Genomic DNA, 18,582 nt, shown 5'->3' on the forward strand with positions numbered 1-18,582 from the left:
ACCTTCCAGCTGATGGGGTTGTGAGCAGCAGCGCGAGCACACAGATTAAGGAGCAGAGGAGACCCACCACATACCTCGTAGATGTCCTTCCAATCAGAGTCTCCAAACGCTGGAGGGAGTGTCCTGCCAGCAGCCGGAATAGAGTGACCATCAAAGAACTTACGTGCTTCAGATTCTGGAAAGTATCCCACACCAAACGGCTCCCAGTGTCCAGGATTGAACATGTCCCGGAGCCATACCCTGAAGAAGTCGTCCGAGCTACTGAGTATAAGATACGCCCTGTTATCCTGCTTCACCAGAGCCCTGAAGAAGCCAAAGAAGGTCTCAAGATCTTCCTTTTCCCACTTCTTCAGCCTATCAACCTGGTCGAAGATGAAGATTGGATACGTCATTTTAGTTCCGCCGATTAGTGCAGAGAAGGCGTGCATCACCTTGGCCAGATCGCTTGCCTTAGCCTCGTTACCAAGCGGAAGAAGCTCTAAGACATCTTTCAGCGCTATGTCCACACCGAGACTCCTGCCGCCTCTCTTGAGGGTGACGGCACTCAATCCCTGCTCCACACTTTTCGCCCAACTCATCAACATATCTGTCCATCGCCAAAACATTTTCCGCATTTGGTCCGCTGCATCCTGAGGACTGCCCCACGCGTCCGTCCTCATGTCAAAGTAGAACACTGGAGAAGTGGCCGCCAATTCCTCGTCTGAAAGCCAAATCTCCTTCAGCCGCTTGAGCAGCTTAGTTTTCCCACAATCATTTGGCCCAATAACCATGGTCACAGACACCGGACGAGTAGCCAGGCGTGCCTGCAATGCCCTCAGCTCCACCTGGCGATTGAAGAAGCTTTCGTCGCCATCTTCCGGCACCACAGCTTGCAGGCCCTCGACCTTTGCAGCACGCGCATCCCAATCCAAACCACTGTCCTCGCCACTGGACATTGCCGCTCACCTGGGTATTAATTAGGGCTCCAGATCCAGCCGTCCATTGATAAGAATCTAACGGTTTGGATTTATGCTACCAGAAGATGTTCGGTTTGCGATCCACAGATCCTCGGTTTCCTTGTCGGAAACAGATCTTCTCGCAAGGACTCGCTGCTTGCAGGACCTCTGCTGTGATGCCATTGTTCTCAGGTGCTTTGTGACGAGGTAGCCGCTGGATCAGATATCATCAATCTGCGAGACGTAGTTTCATTAAATATCATTGAGGAGTGTGACTTTCTTGCGTTTGCATAAAATCACGTGAGCATGAGCATGTAGGTCGTGAATGTGGTCTCATTAAGCGTCCTAGGTACAAATGTCCGTTTTTTATGCTTGCATAAACACCAAAAAGTCTTGTGGAATCTTTCAGCATGTGGATGATGTTGGTTCATAGCTTGTTGTTATTTAAGCTTAGCTTCCTAGCAGTCATTATCCCACCACTTGCTCTTGGGAAGTGTGGCAGCTGGAATCTTTGTTTGACTACCAATGTTTCTTGGGCAGCCTGAACAAGCATGGTGGTGTCTAGGTGAAGATTTCCACTTTGATTGGTTGCTGTTGATGCTGAAGTTTGTGGCAATTTAATACAGCTTTTTCACATGACAATACAATGATAGAAACAAGAGAATGAGAATAAAATAAATAACTTAAATTATATAACAATACAGTTATAGAACTCAATTCTCCCTTTCCTCAGAAATGTTATCTAAGTCATAACTAAAGCTTGGAAACACTCTCTACACATCATCCTTAATTTCCCATGTAGCTTCGTCTATGGAATAACCATTCCATTGAAATAATAACTCCCTAGTTATCTTCTGGCATGAGTTCACTAATCTTTAAGCAAAAATATTGGCTAAACCAGCCTTTTTAGCATCAATCTTTGGGATCTAGATGATGAATTAATCCATGACATCACTAGAGTGTAAACATGCTTTAAAATTGCTCACATAAAATGTTGGATGAATCTTCAAATTAGTTGGTAAGTCCAAAGTGTAAGCAAGATCCCCTATATATTATAAAATTGTTTAAAACCTCCAATACTATAGAGACAACTTAGCATTACCACTTCCTTTTAGAGACCATTATGCATTTAACAGCTTAAAGAAAACTTTGTCACCAACTTTGTACTCCTAATGATGATGATGCTCATCAGCCAATCCTCAATTTAGAGTTTGGCTCATATTTAGCTTTACTAACTTAAGCTTGCCTTGCATATCTTCCAGGAAATCACAAATATGAAGCACCTAAACCAAAGCCAAACTCAAACTTACAAGAGACCTAAACTCATAACCATCCATTGCCATGAATAGAGATATACTATGAGTGTTTTTGTGAGCAAACTAAAGCAAAGGCAAGCACTTCTTCCATACTCTTTGTCAAGTTAAGTTTCACACAAAAGAGCTTTTAACAATTGATTCATATGCTTTTTTTGCCCATTATGGATATTGACCACTACTCTCAACTTAGTGTCTAGCTTTTCAAAGACTGTTTGCCAAAACTAGGATATGAACTTGAAATCCCAATCACTCACAGTATTACTTGGCAAATCATAGAAACTGAATAATTGATCTACAAATAACTAAGACACAACAACCTAAATAACATCATTTTTTTCGAAAGGTCTTGGGTAGACCTATGATAAAGTCCATCAAGATGTTATCCTACTTGTTCTCGGGTACATATACTTGATGAATTTGTCAACACGAGGAACCACTACATGTCCCTTCTTCACTAGAATTCCATTTTATATTTTGAATGATGCAAACTTTTAATAAAACATTGCAAGTTTAGCAGCTCATTATAGATGCCTGTAAGATTAAAATAAAGATCATGGAACTTGCGAGTATATGCATCCAAAGATAAAATCCCATGCCTAATCCCTACTAGTTAGTTCATGAGATCAACCTCTTCACACTTCTAATGAAGTATGGAAAACCTTTGTCAAATCATTTTAAGAAATCAGCTTGGGATTAACTTTGATGTAATTCTTCCACCACGAAAAAGCATGATCTATAAACTTCTTTAATCTTCACTTCATCTATAGAAGGGTTGTGAGACTAAACTTTCTCACAATTCCAACTAAAAATCAATCTCCCAAATATTTGGTGATGACTTCCATAACCATAATCCTTGGTATATTTAATATATCAATGGTAATCATAGATATAAGATTAATTTAACCCTTGAGGGTTCATGTGAAGCAGGAAATCTTAGTCTTGCAAGACGACTTCCGGAAAAAACAAATAGTAACATTGATAGAATCCTTAACCTCCTTAATATTGCTTTAAATCATAGAAATATGGCAACTTACCATATAATGACATCATCAACCTCCTCATTATAGCCATTATCATTAATGTCATACTCCTTATTAAGATTTATATCCCCATCCCCAAAAGAATGTGCTACTTTGATACCAATGAAGCAAACAAAGAATAAACCCTAAGTCCCAACCTTTTAAGGCATTACTACCTTAAATCCCATAGGCCATAAAATATCCTTAGAATATTCCTATGGTTTGTGGGTGGATACACATCCTGAACACCTAAAGTGGATCACCAAGATCCCCCATCACTGGCCTCCTTAGCCCAATTCATTCCCAGCCCCTAGAGGGCTCCAACCTTTTGATCCATGTCTTTAATACCTTGGGTGGATCACCAAGAACCCCGCTCAACTCATTGGCTGGATGTGTGGCAGCTCCAACCCTTGGATGCCACACCCCATAACCAAATCTACTAGCTGTCCTAGCCAAGAAAGTCCCTTGGGCCATGCATGCCCTTCACACATGCATGTCACTTGTGCAGCCCTTCATAGCGAGGTAGAAAAACAAGCTTCAGTTATACAAAAAATGAAAGTGACAACAAGGAATTCAAATAAACTCTAGCATGCCCAGCCCAGATGTGATGAGGTGCCCCTTATCTCCAGGCAAGGGTTACTAAAGTTCACACTAGGTCAAAACCTTCACTATGCTCAAATCTTGATCACCCATGCCATTCCCAAACTGATCCTCTCCCAGCCCTAGCTCCTACCATGCCTTCCTACATCCTAAGAAGTCCCATTGCCCAATCCTCTCTAACAAACTGGTTCTTCCTGCCACGTCGGATTCACCTGCCATGTGTCCATGTCATCTGTCTCACTTTGTTCTACGGGCTTGTTGTTGACCGCTTCACAGTTACCCTAAAATTTGATACCATGTGAGAAAATGTGAGGGAGCTGCCTGGCCACGATAGACAGAAAAGAGGATACAGTAATGCTCTTGCTATTTATCTCACCAAAAAGACTAAGAAAGACTAAGATGGAATGGACACAACCTCCTTGCCATGGTGCCACGTAATCCAGCGCAAGTGGAGAACTCAATAGGTTCTACAAAGTATAATACAACATGCTACTCATCGAATGCTACTAGCGCTTCTGGAGAGGCCACTGGGTTTCATGTCGCTGCCGCATTTCTTGTTGGGCGATCCAAACACCCTCCAGAAGCGCAGCGTCTCGTCCGCGGCCGCAGATGCAACGGTAGTTCCCTCCGGGCTCTACACGCAAAACAGGAAAAGCCACTGGGAAAAGCTGGAGAAGAATAATAAACCTGTGCCAAATGGATCACTCGAGCAGTATGGCCCCGGAGCTCGGCAATCCTGATCATCGACGGATACTTCCACACACACAGCTGGTTGAGGCTGTAGCCATGGCTGCTGAGAATCTCCTTTTGATGCCTGCTCCACTGTAGAGCACACACCTGGGTGAAAATATCGAGAGCTTAGCGAAGAAAAGATAGAGAGGAGCAAAGATGGAGAAGAAGAGAAGATCACCTGGGACAAGGTATCGATGCTGCTGAGACACGTCCCGGTTTGAGTGTTCCAAAACTTGATGCATCGATCCACAGTTCCACCACCCGAGGCCAGCAAGCGCGACTGGAACGGGCACCAGGCGAGTGCCTTGACAGCAGCTCGATGGCAGTCGAAGCGGAACGCACACCTGGAGCCGGGATGGATGGAATCGAACGTGGACGCCACTGCCGCGTCCCAGATGTGGAGGAGATTGTCGTTGCCGCCGCTGGCCAGCTGCTGGCCGCACGGTGACCACTTCAAGCCACACACCTCCTGGCAGTGTCCCGCGAGAACTGACGCCTTGTGTGCTCGAGCGCGCACTGCAAAGCTAATCGATCCATCATCGGAAACAAACCAAGGTTTTACCATCGTGGTTTATAATCTTGTGGTCGCGGCTTCCGGACGACAGGAGTGATCCATTCCAAGCCAGAGACGAGACTCGTGATGAGTGACCGCGAAAGGTTCGAATCTACGTGTTCCAAGAAAGAAGAGCTTGCATGAGGAAGTTAAGATCACAAAACCTGGCTTCTGCTGGTGGCATGCCAGAGTTGGATGCATGCGCTGCTCAGTCCCACTGCGATCAATCTTCCATCGTCGGACCATGCAACGCTTGTCACCGTGTCGTGCTCCTCGCATTTGCTAAGTTGGAAGCTCTCGCCGGTGTCGGCGTCCCACAGGTAGACGGCAGAACCCAGAGCGACGGCGACTGTGTTGTTGCAACTCCAGTCCAGTAAGTTGAGGTAGTAGTCGTCCACGATCTCGGGGGCATCCAGGATTCTCTCAGGAGTCTTGCGTCACGGTTACAATGAAGAACATCGATTGACAATGTATGTACCTGGCATATGTGTCGATGTGGTTTTTTGGAAGAAGGCAAGATGTCCAACTCTGTGTCGAGACAACGCTGGATGCTCAACGAGGGGATTTTCTTTGTGAAGGCCAGGATCTTGGGGCTCCCCGTCTCGCAGCTTAGAAGACTCTCGGCCAGGATGCGTCTGTAATCTTCCTGGCAAGGAAACGTTAGGCGACATTGCTTCTTTGGACTCTTTACCTTAACAGGCGATGCAACCTCGGATGGAGTGTGGCTATTTTCCCTGGCTTCGTGGAGCAGATTAAAATGCGCTAGATCCAAGTCCATGGCTCCTCTGTTGGGAATGAAACGATCGCCCTGGATATCACCGATTACATGGAAGATATGAGAGGAGCTAGCTACCATGGAGATGGAAGGCCTGCGCGCCATTGGAGAGAGGGGCGCAGGGGAGAGCCGGGTCCTGCTTGCCATATTCAGATCACAGCGCCCACCTCACACGACAGAAAAATCAGCAAGAAGATTGCCCTAATTAGATCCAACGGCCTGGAACGTTGTCTCTTCCAACGGTCATCTTCAGCTGAAAGCTGCCATGGTTACTCAAGAATGCCAGTTCAATCTGATGCTGGACGAGACTGTTCCTTGATGTGCTGGAACAAAACATTGGTAGCGTATTGTTTTGAAAGGCTTTTCGACAATTATTTCCACACCTTTCAAGCTCATGAAGAAGAAATCGTTCTCGTCTTGCCTGCAAGAGCTTGATGTGTAGTCAAGCTTGGAAACAGAATAAACATTTGAAGAAAGCGGGCACGACTCACAGTTTCCACATCTCCTACACTTGGGGTGGCTCGCAAGAAGCTCCCGCAAACCAGCCGACGAATGAACCAAAGGAAAGACAAGCATCATAAGCTCCAATCTCATTCGATTTATTATACCGATCATAAGACGACATTCGTCCCTCACACAAATGCAAAACGGGAGAAAACTCGAACAAAGGGAAAAGGTACTCACAGACAGCCGCCGATAGGCTTTTCTGCACGCGCAGTGACAGGCTGGAAGTTGAAAATGCTCCAAAACTCAATACCTTCTTCACAGGCTTTGCACGCTTCGAGGAGTAGCTTCAGCTGGAATCTCCACAGGATCAGCAGTAGCTCCAGACGTAGCCTTAGCTGGAATCTCCACGCGTAGATCAAACATCTGGAGCAGAGATTAGCATCAAAAATCTAGAAGATCAATAACAAAAGATGGTACTAGGCCGGGAAACAACCATAGAAAACGCGTACCTGGCTGCATCCCTGGTGAGGTCGCTGGCGGGACCATTGAGGTGTGCTCTCTCACAGTAGCAATGTTTTCCTTGGCGCAAGCATTGCTCTGTGCGAGCGCCCTAGTGACGAAGCGCCTTCGATCGTCTTTGCCAGCATCTTCTCCACGGATCCAGTCAGAGCCTGTGGAGCCTTCCATCTTGTGCATCACGTTCATCACGGAGCCTTCAACCTTGTCAACCACGAAATGGAGAACCAGAGGCGTGGCACCAGCGACAATCAGCGACTGCGCAAGAAAAACTGGAAGATCTGGCCACCCCATTTCAATCGATCGACCCGACAGCACAGCGTCATATATGATAGCTTGCAAGCGATCCTTTCCAAGGGATAACTACAGCCTCGTTTGCAGGCGAGAGGGATAATTACACCTTGTTTGCAAGTGCTAGCTGATGGTCCAAATCATGGCACTGCCAGGCCACTTATGCTACAAAAAATCATTGCTCAAGATATGGTAAATTTTGGTTACTTGAATCAAAAAATATTATATGCCAGAAATTTGTAAGTATTCTTATATGGTAGTATTATTTTTTAGAACATTATATATTTTAGAAAACATGAATGTATTCATTTAATTATTTAATTAATATGAAATGTTTAGGATAACCTCTAACTCTAGACACAAGTCCAAAAATGATCAATGAAGAAGTGGCTTACAAGCTCAAATGCAAAAAGGTTGACCAACTCCAGCTCACTCTAGAGGAGACATTGGAAGCATGAAGTCAAAGGCCAATCTTTTGGCGTGAAGCCACCCTGCTGTATCAACTGCAGACCATGGACAGCTGCTAGGGCTACCCCAACGCGCCGAGTGATGCCATAGACACTTCCAGAAAGTGGTCACCACAATAGAGCGTTCAACAATGAACAAGTTCAACCAGGCATACAAAATCTTCAAAAAGAAGACAGCACCAATCTTTATTGATGAGGTGGACCTGGATACAGTACTTATATGAGCTCAATTGAGTGTGACACCCCACTGGCGTTCTGTGAGAAACAGGTGGAGGAAGCAATCAGCCGCCTCCACCGGTGGAAGGCCACAGACGTGTATGGGTTTACAGCGAATACATGGTGGCTAGTAACATCATCCAGGACGGTAGCTGGACCATCAATTGTGTCGTTCCGATATACAAGCAAGGAGACCCAAGGAAATTATAAGACAATCATGGTCTCCACCATCTTTGCCAAGCTCTTCACCCGACTAGTGGAGAAACGTCTTATCCGATGGAGCGAACAAGCGGGAGTCAGAGCATGAGGTCAAGTAGGGTTTCGACCGGACATCACAAAAGCGTTTGATAGTCTTGAGGACCAAACTCTTCCAGCACCTTAATCCAGCAGCTGTACACGAGAGTGAAAGCAGATGTCCAAGGTCGCAGCCCAAATCCCGTGTGACACCGGTTTGCCCTAAGGCTGCCCAGATGGTCTGGAAAAGATGATGGCGGATGATGAATGATGAACTCGTCGATGATATGCAGACGATATCATTGGACACACTCCACCGATTCTGCCAAGATACGGGATTACAGATTAACCTTGGTGTTTGGACCAGATCAGGAGAGCAAATTCTGGTACGAAGGGAACAGATCGAGGCCACTGATGAGTACAAATACTTGGGGCACATAATCCACCGTTCTGTAGGGGTCCTGGCCAGGAGGCGCAATCGGACTGTAGAAAAGCACGAGTGACAAGGTGGGAGGCGAAGAATATATATTTTCTCACGAAACTAACCACAGTGGCTCATAAATGTGGGGACCCGGACTATCTAAAACGATGTGGGAAAACCTGGAAACCATCGCATCAACCTTCTCCACTAAAACAGTGTGACAATACTTCCGCAAAACTAGATTGTCCTTGTTTGCGAGGAATAAGTGTGTTTCAGCGTCCCAGTCGATGTTTGACCGTCTCTGTGTCTTCCACGCAGACCAGGCAGATCCGGAGGTGTTTTCCCTGTCCACAGCGTCCGAGTTCGATGAGGAGGCTGTGGCTTCCTGTGCGGGGGCGATGGAGCGTCTGCTCCATTCTGAATGTTTCATCTGGGTTTATCTCCTGGCAATAAAGGTGATATTTTGTCCTAGTGTCCTCTGCCATGTATCCTTGTGTGCATCATTGTTCAAGATCCTCTTCAAGTGCGCTGAGAATGTAGTTGATATCCATGCCAAACTTGTGCATCCACATCTCCATGTCGTACCACCATCCTTGTCCATGTTGCCGTGCTAGCAGCTGAGAGTCAAGAATTGCTTGATGCCATATGGTATGAAGTACGCCAATTAGCTATGGAGTTGCAATGGCAAATACATGTCACACATGTAATGGAGGCAACCATAATCAAACGGCCAAGTAAAAGAAGATGGCTAGGCAGGGCCTGCGCGACAACAATGATGATGCCACCGACACAAGAGATAGTCTAACTTGCATTTTTGCATCCATCAGTCTCATGCTTCCAGTTGCACACCACAAGACTATCAAAACAGAATTTCAAAACAAAATGGCTCAGAGGGCTTTTTCTCATCTGGAACAGAGGAGTGTGAGTGGCGACTCACTTCAAAGCCACTTTCATCATCACCAGATTCGAACCGAGAACCAGTTGATTACAAGGCTCGCACCTAACCAACCGCGCTAGGTGCTACTCTTGGTAGTTGATTTAGACGCTGCAAACAGATCTCGCATGAATCTCCTGGCCAAGAGCACAAACACATCTTCCCAGAAATCCTGGAGGTTCCCACCATCGATGGTTACCTCCAGGAGCAACGCAAGCCGCCATCGATCCAAGACACCCGGAGGTATGCGCTGCTCCTCCGCCAATGCGGCGACCGCCGCGACTTGGCGGGCATCAAGGATCTCCACGCGAGGATCGCGAGGAGCGGCCAGGAGCGCAACCGCTACGTCGCAAATCTTCTCGTCCAGATGTACGCCAAGTGTGGGGATGTGGAGGAGGCCCAGATCGTCTTCGCCAAGATCAAGAACAAGAACGTTTTCTCGTGGACACTCATGATCGCAGCATTTGCCCAGAACGGGCATTGCGCGAGAGCGGTGGAGCTCTTCCGGGCGATGGACGTTCCACCGGAGGAGGCCACTTTCATCGCAGCTCTCGGGGCTTGCACCAAATGCGGCTGCTACGACCGAGGGCGAGAGATCCACGCCAGGATCAAGGAGTGTGGATTGGATTCCAGCCTCGTGCTCGGCAACACGCTCATCAACATGTATGGCAAATGCCGCGCGCTGCGTGACGCGAGGGTAGTTTTCGATCGAATGCCGGAGCGAAGCACCGTGTCGTGGAACGCGATCATCGGAGCTTATGCCCAGAATTCGCAGCACAGAGAAGCTCTGGAGCTCTTCCGGGAGATGATCACGAGAGCTCCAGGAGGGATCGTTCCGGACGAAGTTACGTTCCTTCCAGTGCTCCAGTCGTGCTCGGGGCTGCAAGACTTGGTAGAGGGCGAAGCGATTCACGATCTGGCAGCGAAACTGGGGCTGGAATCCAACGTTGTCATCGCCAACGCTCTCATCAACATGTATGGAAAGTGTGGCAGGATCGCAAAGGCCAGAGATCTCTTCGACCGGATGAAGAGGAGGAGCATTGTGTCGCTCAACACCATCATCTCCGCCTACGCTCTCAACGGCTGTGGTTTCCAGGCGATCGATCTCTACAAAAAGATGGCGGAGCTTGAGCAACAAAACTTCCAGCCAAACGATATCACCTTTGTGGTTCTCTTGGATGCCTGCGGCAGCGTTTCTTCGCTGGAGATCGGGCTGGAACTCCATCGAGAGATCGCTTCCCGGGGGCTCGAGTCCAGGATCAACGTCCAGAACGCTCTCATCAACATGTATGGGAAGTGTGGAAGCGTCGATAGTGCCAAGTCTGTGTTCCTGGCTATGGCTTCTTCTTCTCCTTCCTCCTCCTGTAGAGACGTGATCTCCTGGACAGCGATGATCACTGCTCTAGCCCAGAACAGCCGCGAGGAAGAGGCCGTGGGATTGTTTCGAGAGATGGAGCTCGAGGGAGTGAAAGCCAACGACGTAACTCTGGCCGCCCTGGCCACCGCGTTCGTCAACCTTGGGAACTTTGGCGATGGCTGCCACATCTATCCCCGAGTTGCCGCTCTCGGGATGAAGCTCGACGTGGTGCTCGGCACGGTTTTGATCGGCTTGCATGGGATCTGTGGTGAGGACGTGGTCACCGCGAGCAAGATCTTCGAGCAAATCGAGCACAGCAAGAAGAATGTGATCTCCTGGAACGCGATGATCGCTGTCTATGCTCAATCCGGGAAGAACAGCGAAGCTCTGGAGCTCTTCCGAGCGATGGACGTGAGACCCAACGAAGCTAGCATTGCTTCCTTGCTCCTTGGCTCCTTAACAAGCGTGGATCACCTCGACTTGATCCGAGAAGAAACGAGGATCCATAGCCTGGAGGGGAATCCCATCGCTGCCACGGCGCTGGTGAGTGCTTACGGCCGAGCCGGATCGATCGATGGAGCACGAGCGGCCATGGAGAGGATTCCCTGCGGAGAGAGAGACCTCGTGTCGTGGAACGCGATGGTGGCGGCGTGCTCTCAAAACGGCGCTGGAGAGGAAGCTCTGGATCTCTACCACCGGATGAATCTCGAGGGCGCTGTGAGGGCGAGCGAGATCACGTACTCGAGCGTGCTGATCGCGTGCCCGAGCCTGCGAGCTCTTCGATCGATCCACCACACGGTCGCCAGCGCCGGGTTCCTGGACGATCTGGGCGTCGCAAACTCGCTCACGAGCGCCTATGGGCGATTCGGCGAGGTCGATCGCGCGAAAGAGATCTTCGATGCCATGAGAACCGTGAGCGTCGTGAGCTGGACCGCAATCATCGCGAGCTACGCCCAGAACGGCCGCGTCCGCGAATCCCTGGAGCTCTTCCTGGGCATGGCGCTGGACGGGATCCATCCCAGCGAGGCCACCTTCACGAGCATCCTCTACGCTTGCAGCCACGCCGGGAAGATCGAAGAGGCGTGGCGCTGCTTCGCCAGCATCCACGGCGATTTCGGGATGGAAGCGAACGAAGAGAACTACCGGTGCGTGGTGGATCTGCTGGGGCGAGCCGGGAAGCTGGAAGAGGCCCGCGATCTGGTCCAGAGCATGCCATTCCCGGCGGATGGAGTGGCGTGGACGACGCTGCTGGCCTCTTGCAAGACTCACGATCGCGAGGAAGAGGGCAGAGACGCCGCGCGAGAGATGATCGCGCTGGAGCCGGACAATGGCGCCTCGTACGTGATGCTTTCCTCGATCATCCCATTGCATTGAGCATTCTTCTATTAGGGTTCTTGATAGAAGCTCGAGGATTTCCAAGGCAAGGTCTCTCTCTCTCGACCTTTCTTTCATGGAATTTGACGAGTACTTCCACATACCCATTCGCGAGCGCTGGAAAGAAGGCAGTGATCCATCCCTTGGCAATGTGGAGCTCCAGCGCCAGGGAGGTGAGTCAATCCATGGAATCTTCTCTATTTCCAGCACAGATTCTAGATCTCTCAATCCATGATCGTAGGCGCTGCTATGAAGCGATCGATCAGCATGTGCTCAAAGATTTCTAGAGCTTCTCCTCAGCGATGGAAGTGCACCAAAAAAATATTCCTAGCGGGGCTTTAAATGGTGGTGCTAAGGTCTTTCCTTTTCATTGCTCCGTGAGCGATGATCCCTGAGAGTGTCCAGGCGGGCAGCAAAGCCCAGCTCAATGGAGAGCTCGCGGAGGACTTTACGATAGAGTCCAAGGTAACGCTGGTCACGCTTCTCAAAGACGCTCTCTTTAAACTCGATTCCAACGAAGGTGGCGACGCTCCAGGCGTCGAGGTATGGTTCTTAGCTTCAAGGACTTTACGAAATCTTCTCCTGTTTTTTCCAGTCTCTGGCTAGTCTTTTGGTTTCCGCGGACGCGGAGATCGTGGTGTTGGCCTTGGAAGTTCTCGCCGCGGCTCAAACCAAGGATGGTTATTCTTCCAAGACGATGAGCTACGTGCGAGAGATATCTTACGGATGGCCAAGCAGGGATCAGTGGTTCTGTGCAAAGGAGGCAGCTTGGAGTCTATACTTCGAGTTCTATCAAGATGGGAAGCTGGAAGTCATTCAGGTTGAGGTGGAGGAGCTGTGTAGGGAAGATTGCTTGGATCTCTTCAACAGGTTGGTCCGTGACTTCAAGGTGCCTGGGGAGCTCCGGTTTTCTTTGCTCACCAGGATTCGCTTCGCAAAGGCATTCTCATCGGCAGAAACTCGGTACGAGTACCTTCGAATTTCCATCTTGGCTCTGGGGCTCGTACCGCATGTAGAAAAATCCCAACTCTTGGACTTGGAGGCGGTGGCGTGCGATGGAGTTGTTCCAGAGAGTGTTCGAATCTCGGCACTGTATGCACTGGGAGCTCACGGAAAGGAGGACATACTCACGACCGCGGAAAGAGATGCAAAGGTCCATGAGTTTCTCAGTGGGAAAGTCCAGCATTCCAGTGGTTTTATCAAAGCTTTGCTGGATAATTCCTCGGCCCCCATAGATCTCCAGGATGAAGACAGGAAACGCCGCCGTCAGCTTCCATCCTCCGTCTTTGGAGTCCTGAGCTTGAACGAGGCCTTGATCTGGCTTGAAGACGAACTCAAGGACATCAGCAGTAGCGATGACGACTCGCTCAGGGAAAAGCAACGAATGATCAGAGACTTGCTTTCCAAGGCCTTCGAGGGGGGTGAGGGAGAGGTCGAGCAGTTCTTGGTAAAAATCTTTGACAATCCCAGACTGTTGAGGGGGACTTCAAGCAGCTCAAAGGTGTCCACTGATGGCTGGAAGATTGTGGAAGCAACCATGTCCTGGAAGTTATCAGATGAGTTACACGCGAAGTTGGCCAAGTTGATTCTAGACGACGTGACAGCCGTTCCTGAAGCTGTGCTGCTCAAGGCACTGAGTGCTAGTTTCATGTCGACTCTCGTTGGGGTTGGCGGCTACGAGTTTCTTCGCCAGCTTCCGGTGTCTGTGGTTATGAAGCTCGAAAGATTTCCTCCCACAGACAAATGTGGGGGTTACGCAGAGATGGCCAAGAGTTTGTGCGAGGATTTTGGATCGTTAATCGAAGGGAAGTGCGCTGAGAAGGTGGAGGTGCTACCCTGGATCGTCGAGCGGATGCTATTCAACAACGATGGTCATTGCAACGCTTTTTTTTTCAAGCAGCTCTTCATGTCCGGCGCATTGGACAAGCTGTTGATCGCCTTCGAAGCTTTCGGAAGCTGCTCGACACCAGTTGGAAGCTCGACGACAGGGATGGCACCATCGCTAGACGTGTACTTCTCCATTTTCTGCCAGCTTTTGGACTCGGAGTGGGCGGACCTTACAGGAGAGGAGGACGAGAAAAGAATCAAGCAACAGATTTTCTATGCGGTCCTTCGCGTAATTCGACTCTGTGACATCTCCCAGTTCACTCCAAGGATGGCGGCAGCGGTTCTCGAACAGTTGTGCAAGAAGAACCCTGCCGAAGTTGACGATTTGGCCGTTTCAAAACTGGTGTCAATGGGATACGATAAGGCAGTGGCGAGAGCAGCGCTGGAGAAGACAGGAGATTCCATTGAACGAGCCGTTGAGAAGATGGCTGAGGAAAACTTGCTGGAGACAAGCTTTCCACCAATGCTGGAGATGGTCGACCTCCTCTTGAAACTTATGAACTGTCACGGCTCCGAGGATTTGATTCTTACCATCTGGAGGAACGGCGTGTTGCACGAAAGAGAGACCGCCTTGGTGTCACTGGTTTGCCAGCTGGGATCTGAGGCAGCAGCTGCGAAGCTTTTAGCACTCCTGGTTACGAAAGATACCACTGCTGCTGTTGTTATTCGACGGCGTGGTATAGCAAACCAGTTTCTAGAGCTCTTGTTGTCTCCGAAATTTGAGACTTCAGTAGAGTCAGCTGCAGTGGTTTTAAGGCTTCTGTTTGGAGGAGGCGACCACGGTGGCAATCCTTTTGCTGCAAGTGTCATGTCCGAAGATCAGCACAAGCAAGCGGTAGTTTGGTTTGGAAACTTCATCTGCCAGACTCCTCCTACAGCTCATGGACCAAAGCTGCTTAAACTCGGTGAAACTCTGACGAGGAACCGCAAGATGGCACTGGAGCTAGTGACAAATGCGAGGGACTTGGCTGTTCTTTTCGAAAGGTTGCTCAACCTAAGCGTCAACCCGGATTCTAAGAGTTGCGCTTGCAAGACGGTGTTGCATCTGCTGGAAGACCATCAGATGTTATACCACAGGATGGTGCGGGCGATTCGAGCACGTTTGTTGGCCAATGCGGCCGATGTGCATGATTTTTTGAGAGATATGTCGTCCTGGGCATTCAGAGAGCCCGCCATCTTCTTGCGAACATCATTTGACACCTGTGAAGTTGTTCGTGTGGGGAAGGACCAGCACTACATTTTTCTTAAGGGGGGTCAAGTCACCGGCAATGGTGGCGACGAAAGTGCATTGGTTTCCACCCATTTTCTCGACGTTTTTGCTCAGCTGCGCGATCCTCTTCTGGCCCGGCTAGACGACGTCAGGATTGAGCTCTTGACCAAGATTTATGACGAGTTTCCAGATTTTTTGCTCGGCCACGAAGCTGGAATTCTTGACCGGGTGTTAGAAAGTGAGTCAAAGGCATCCTCGGTGAGCAAGTTCTTAAAGGCTGTATGGCGGGAGAACAGGGACAGTGTCCTCCAAGCTCTGATGAAGGCGTTTTCCTTGGAGCTGATAAGTACCTCGAAACTCGTCCGTCTTTCAAAGGTTTTGGAGAGCTGCTACGAGTTCCTGGATGCTCTTCTTGCCGACCGTATAGTTAAGAACCTTGCTGCGCTCGACTTAGACCATCCAGAGGCAGCAGCGGTCGTAACTTCAGTTTTTGAGGTGCTGGCAAACTTTTTATCGAGTCACCGACATCGTCCCGTTGTTTCCATTCCGCCATATGTGTCGGAGGCTGGTGTCATCGCGTTTCTACAGGCGATGTACGCCACAGCAGAGGATCCCGTTGCTGCAATCAGCACTGGTGCCGAAGAGACGACACAGAATATGTGGGCATTTTTGGCGACGCTTGATCCGGACTTAAGATTGCAGGTACTTCCCAGTTTCCATTTCTCGTGCAGAAATATGTTGAAGTGTTTCTCGTGCAGATACTTCGGACCTGCCCGGACTTGCTTCCGGAGCTAACCCAGCATCAGCAGGCACCAAATGTTGCGTTACAAGACCAAGCTGCCGAGCATGACAGACATCATACAGAAGATGAGCATGAAACCGAAGAGGAGGATCAAAACGAAGATGAGGATGATGAGTATGCTAATGGTGAAGATGGGACGGAAGATGGAGATGGCGAGGATGATGTCGAGGAGGATGACGAAATGCAGGATGGATTAGAAGGAGATCAGTGCGAACAAGAGCAAGAGATTTTTCCTCAGTCATGGGTGGTTGACAACGACGACTTGGAAACACTCGTCAAGTTTCTCCGGTTTGCTCCAGAGTCATTTGACGAGAGGAAATTGGTCTCTTTTCTGAAGAAGCACACAAATCATGCTGAACTGGCGAGGGTGCTTGTTCGTATGCTCCTGAGAACCGAAAACTCACGAGCTTTTGGATCACCTGCCAATGGTCTTTTCCATCGCAACTTCGTTCTTGGTAAAGCTCAGTATTACTCCCTTCTAACCATCTAAACATTGTTTTGTTTTTTCCAGGAGTTCCCTGCTTCGTGCTGAAACGACTGTTGTGCCTTTTTGCTGAACTTGGTGGGCACCGTAACTCTTCCGTGTTGGCGTCACTAAAAGAAGACGACGTAGTCTCGATCGTGGCTTTGCTCTTCAGTCTGCTGGACGATCTCAAGTTTGTGGCGTCGGCGGTGCGTTTGCTAAAGCTCATGACTCTAGAGCTCAAACGCAACAAAGAAACAATCGCCATAACTGTTTCAGACGTGAAGCTTTACAAGCTGTGTGATCTCTATGCCGTCAACGCAAGGTAAGAATCAAAACCGGTTCCCATACTGAAACTTGTAATGATGTTGCAGTGTGGGGGACGTTTTAGGCAACTTGATCGCTATAAATCCAGCTCTTTCCCCAGCTATCCTCTCGCGAATGACGAGCATATCTACGAAACTCGTCAGCTCGGTCGTGAAGGAGCTAGAAGTTGGCGATTATACATCCACCGGTGCTGTTTTAAATCTTATACGAACGCTTGATCGAGTGGAGCAGAAGGATCTTCCGCACCTCGTCTCCGCTCTAGATCCTTTGTGGGGATTCGTACGCAGTGGCATGCCAAAGGCAGCACGGCCACTCGTCGGGGCTTTCTTCCTCGCGCAACAATTTATCTCGGATGCACCAGCACCCTCGACTCTAGCTCTTGCACGAGAACTGGTCGGGCAGAATGTCGTCAAAATCGAGGTCTTGCTTCCAGTGCTTCGAAAATGCCCCGGCCTTTTGGCTATGGAAGACAAGCATGAGTTCCTCCTGAGCAAGTTCCCGATTTCCGAGAGTGAGGAGATACGTATACACAGGCACGACATTCTAAAGGACTCTTACGAGGAACTTGGGCAGCGCTCGGCAGAAAAGCTGAAAAAGTTCCAGTTGAGTGTGCATTTCCGTGGAGAGGAAGGCGAAGGTGAAGGACTGGGACGCGAGTGGTTTCAGGTGGTGTCACAAGCCATTGTCGAGGAGCAAGCGCTTTTGTTCTCTCCAGTCGGGGATTGTTACCAGCCGAATCCAAGCTCGGCTTCTTGTCCTGGTCATCTCTCATACTTCAAGTTTGTTGGTCGCCTGGTAAGCGGTGGTGCTGCTCATCGCTTCTTATCTAATTCTACTTGCAAAAACCAGGCAGCCAAGGCTATCATCGACTCTCAAAAACTGGATATACGCTTCACTCGCTCGTTTTACAAACACATACTTGGAAGAGAAGTCACATACATGGACATGGAACCGGAGGTTTCCAAAAGCCTCGTATGGCTGTTAGAGGTAAATTTGTTCATTTCTTTTACACCCTCTTAGAAATCCTGATTTCCAGAACAAGGTTGAGGAGTCCATGGGCCTGAGCTTCAGCATAGACGATCATTCAGATGGACGCAAAGAGGTGAGTACAGCTTCTTTCACATCACCATATCCATTTCCTTTTGTTTACTGTAGATGGCGATTCATGATCTTATTCCTGGAGGTCGAGATGTTCCAGTGACTGAGGAAAACAAGCATGACTATGTGAATCATGTCGCCGACTACCGCTTGACAGGCTCGATCAAGCCGCAGATAGACGCGTTTCTGGATGGTTTCTACGAACTGATATCGAAGGATTTGATATCCATTTTCGATGTCAAGGAGCTAGAGCTGCTCATGAGTGGGCCTCCTGATGTAGACGGTATGTTTCTTCTTCTTGTCAAACCTCTCTCAGAGTGTGATTTTGTGTGCTTGCAGTTGAAGAGTTGCAAAAAGTTGCAAGATGTGAACATACTTATTGTATTTTGAAATGGTTTTGGGATGCAGTTAATGGCTTTTGCAAGGAGGACAAAGTTCGGCTGCTTAAGTTCATGACTGGGTCTTCCAAGGTATGACAAAAGATCTTATACTTTTTTACAAGCTTTTGTTTCACCAGATTTCAAACACGGGCATTTTGATAACTGAAGGTGGTGAATGGAATCAATTACCAACGGCATATACTTGGTAAGCATCAGTTTTGTCCTATG

General features: G+C 48.9%; 2 protein-coding genes across 2 annotated transcripts; one reads left to right on the forward strand and one right to left on the reverse strand.

Annotated features, from left to right (window-relative positions):
- Positions 1-4,363: 4,363 nt before the first annotated feature.
- LOC9644725 (cell division cycle 20.2, cofactor of APC complex) lies at positions 4,364-7,187 on the reverse strand. Its single transcript, XM_024689017.1, has 10 exons — positions 6,887-7,187; positions 6,697-6,772; positions 6,214-6,561; positions 5,847-6,066; positions 5,634-5,801; positions 5,320-5,586; positions 5,165-5,267; positions 4,781-5,118; positions 4,558-4,707; positions 4,364-4,504 (listed from the first exon to the last, which is right to left on the reverse strand). The coding sequence occupies exons 1-10, from the start codon at positions 7,185-7,187 to the stop codon at positions 4,364-4,366; spliced, it is 2,112 nt and encodes a 703-aa protein (XP_024544785.1).
- Positions 7,188-9,266: 2,079 nt separating this feature from the next.
- Positions 9,267-12,187, forward strand: LOC112351341 (pentatricopeptide repeat-containing protein At3g63370, chloroplastic-like). The gene is made up of 3 exons (XM_024689018.1): positions 9,267-9,443; positions 9,578-10,743; positions 10,825-12,187. Exons 1-3 carry the CDS (start codon positions 9,267-9,269, stop codon positions 12,185-12,187), a joined length of 2,706 nt encoding a protein of 901 aa, XP_024544786.1.
- Positions 12,188-18,582: the final 6,395 nt, after the last annotated feature.

Source organism: Selaginella moellendorffii, unplaced genomic scaffold (genome assembly GCF_000143415.4).
Source record: "Selaginella moellendorffii unplaced genomic scaffold, v1.0 SELMOscaffold_60, whole genome shotgun sequence".
NCBI lineage: Eukaryota > Viridiplantae > Streptophyta > Lycopodiopsida > Selaginellales > Selaginellaceae > Selaginella > Selaginella moellendorffii.

Excerpts from the sequence above, each read along its gene's own strand:
- LOC9644725 (XM_024689017.1), bottom strand. The coding sequence starts at position 7,187 with ATGGGGTGGCCAGATCTTCCAGTTTTTCTTGCGCAGTCGCTGATTGTC. Across the intron at positions 6,773-6,886 it reads CTCACCAGGGATGCAGCCAG|CTAAGGCTACGTCTGGAGCT; the intron begins GTACGCGTTTTC and ends TGGAGATTCCAG. Across the intron at positions 4,708-4,780 it reads GCATCGATACCTTGTCCCAG|GTGTGTGCTCTACAGTGGAG; the intron begins GTGATCTTCTCT and ends ATTTTCACCCAG.
- LOC112351341 (XM_024689018.1), top strand. The coding sequence starts at position 9,267 with ATGGCTAGGCAGGGCCTGCGCGACAACAATGATGATGCCACCGACACA. Across the intron at positions 9,444-9,577 it reads CTCATCTGGAACAGAGGAGT|ATCTCGCATGAATCTCCTGG; the intron begins GTGAGTGGCGAC and ends CGCTGCAAACAG. Across the intron at positions 10,744-10,824 it reads CAGAACGCTCTCATCAACAT|AGACGTGATCTCCTGGACAG; the intron begins GTATGGGAAGTG and ends CTCCTCCTGTAG.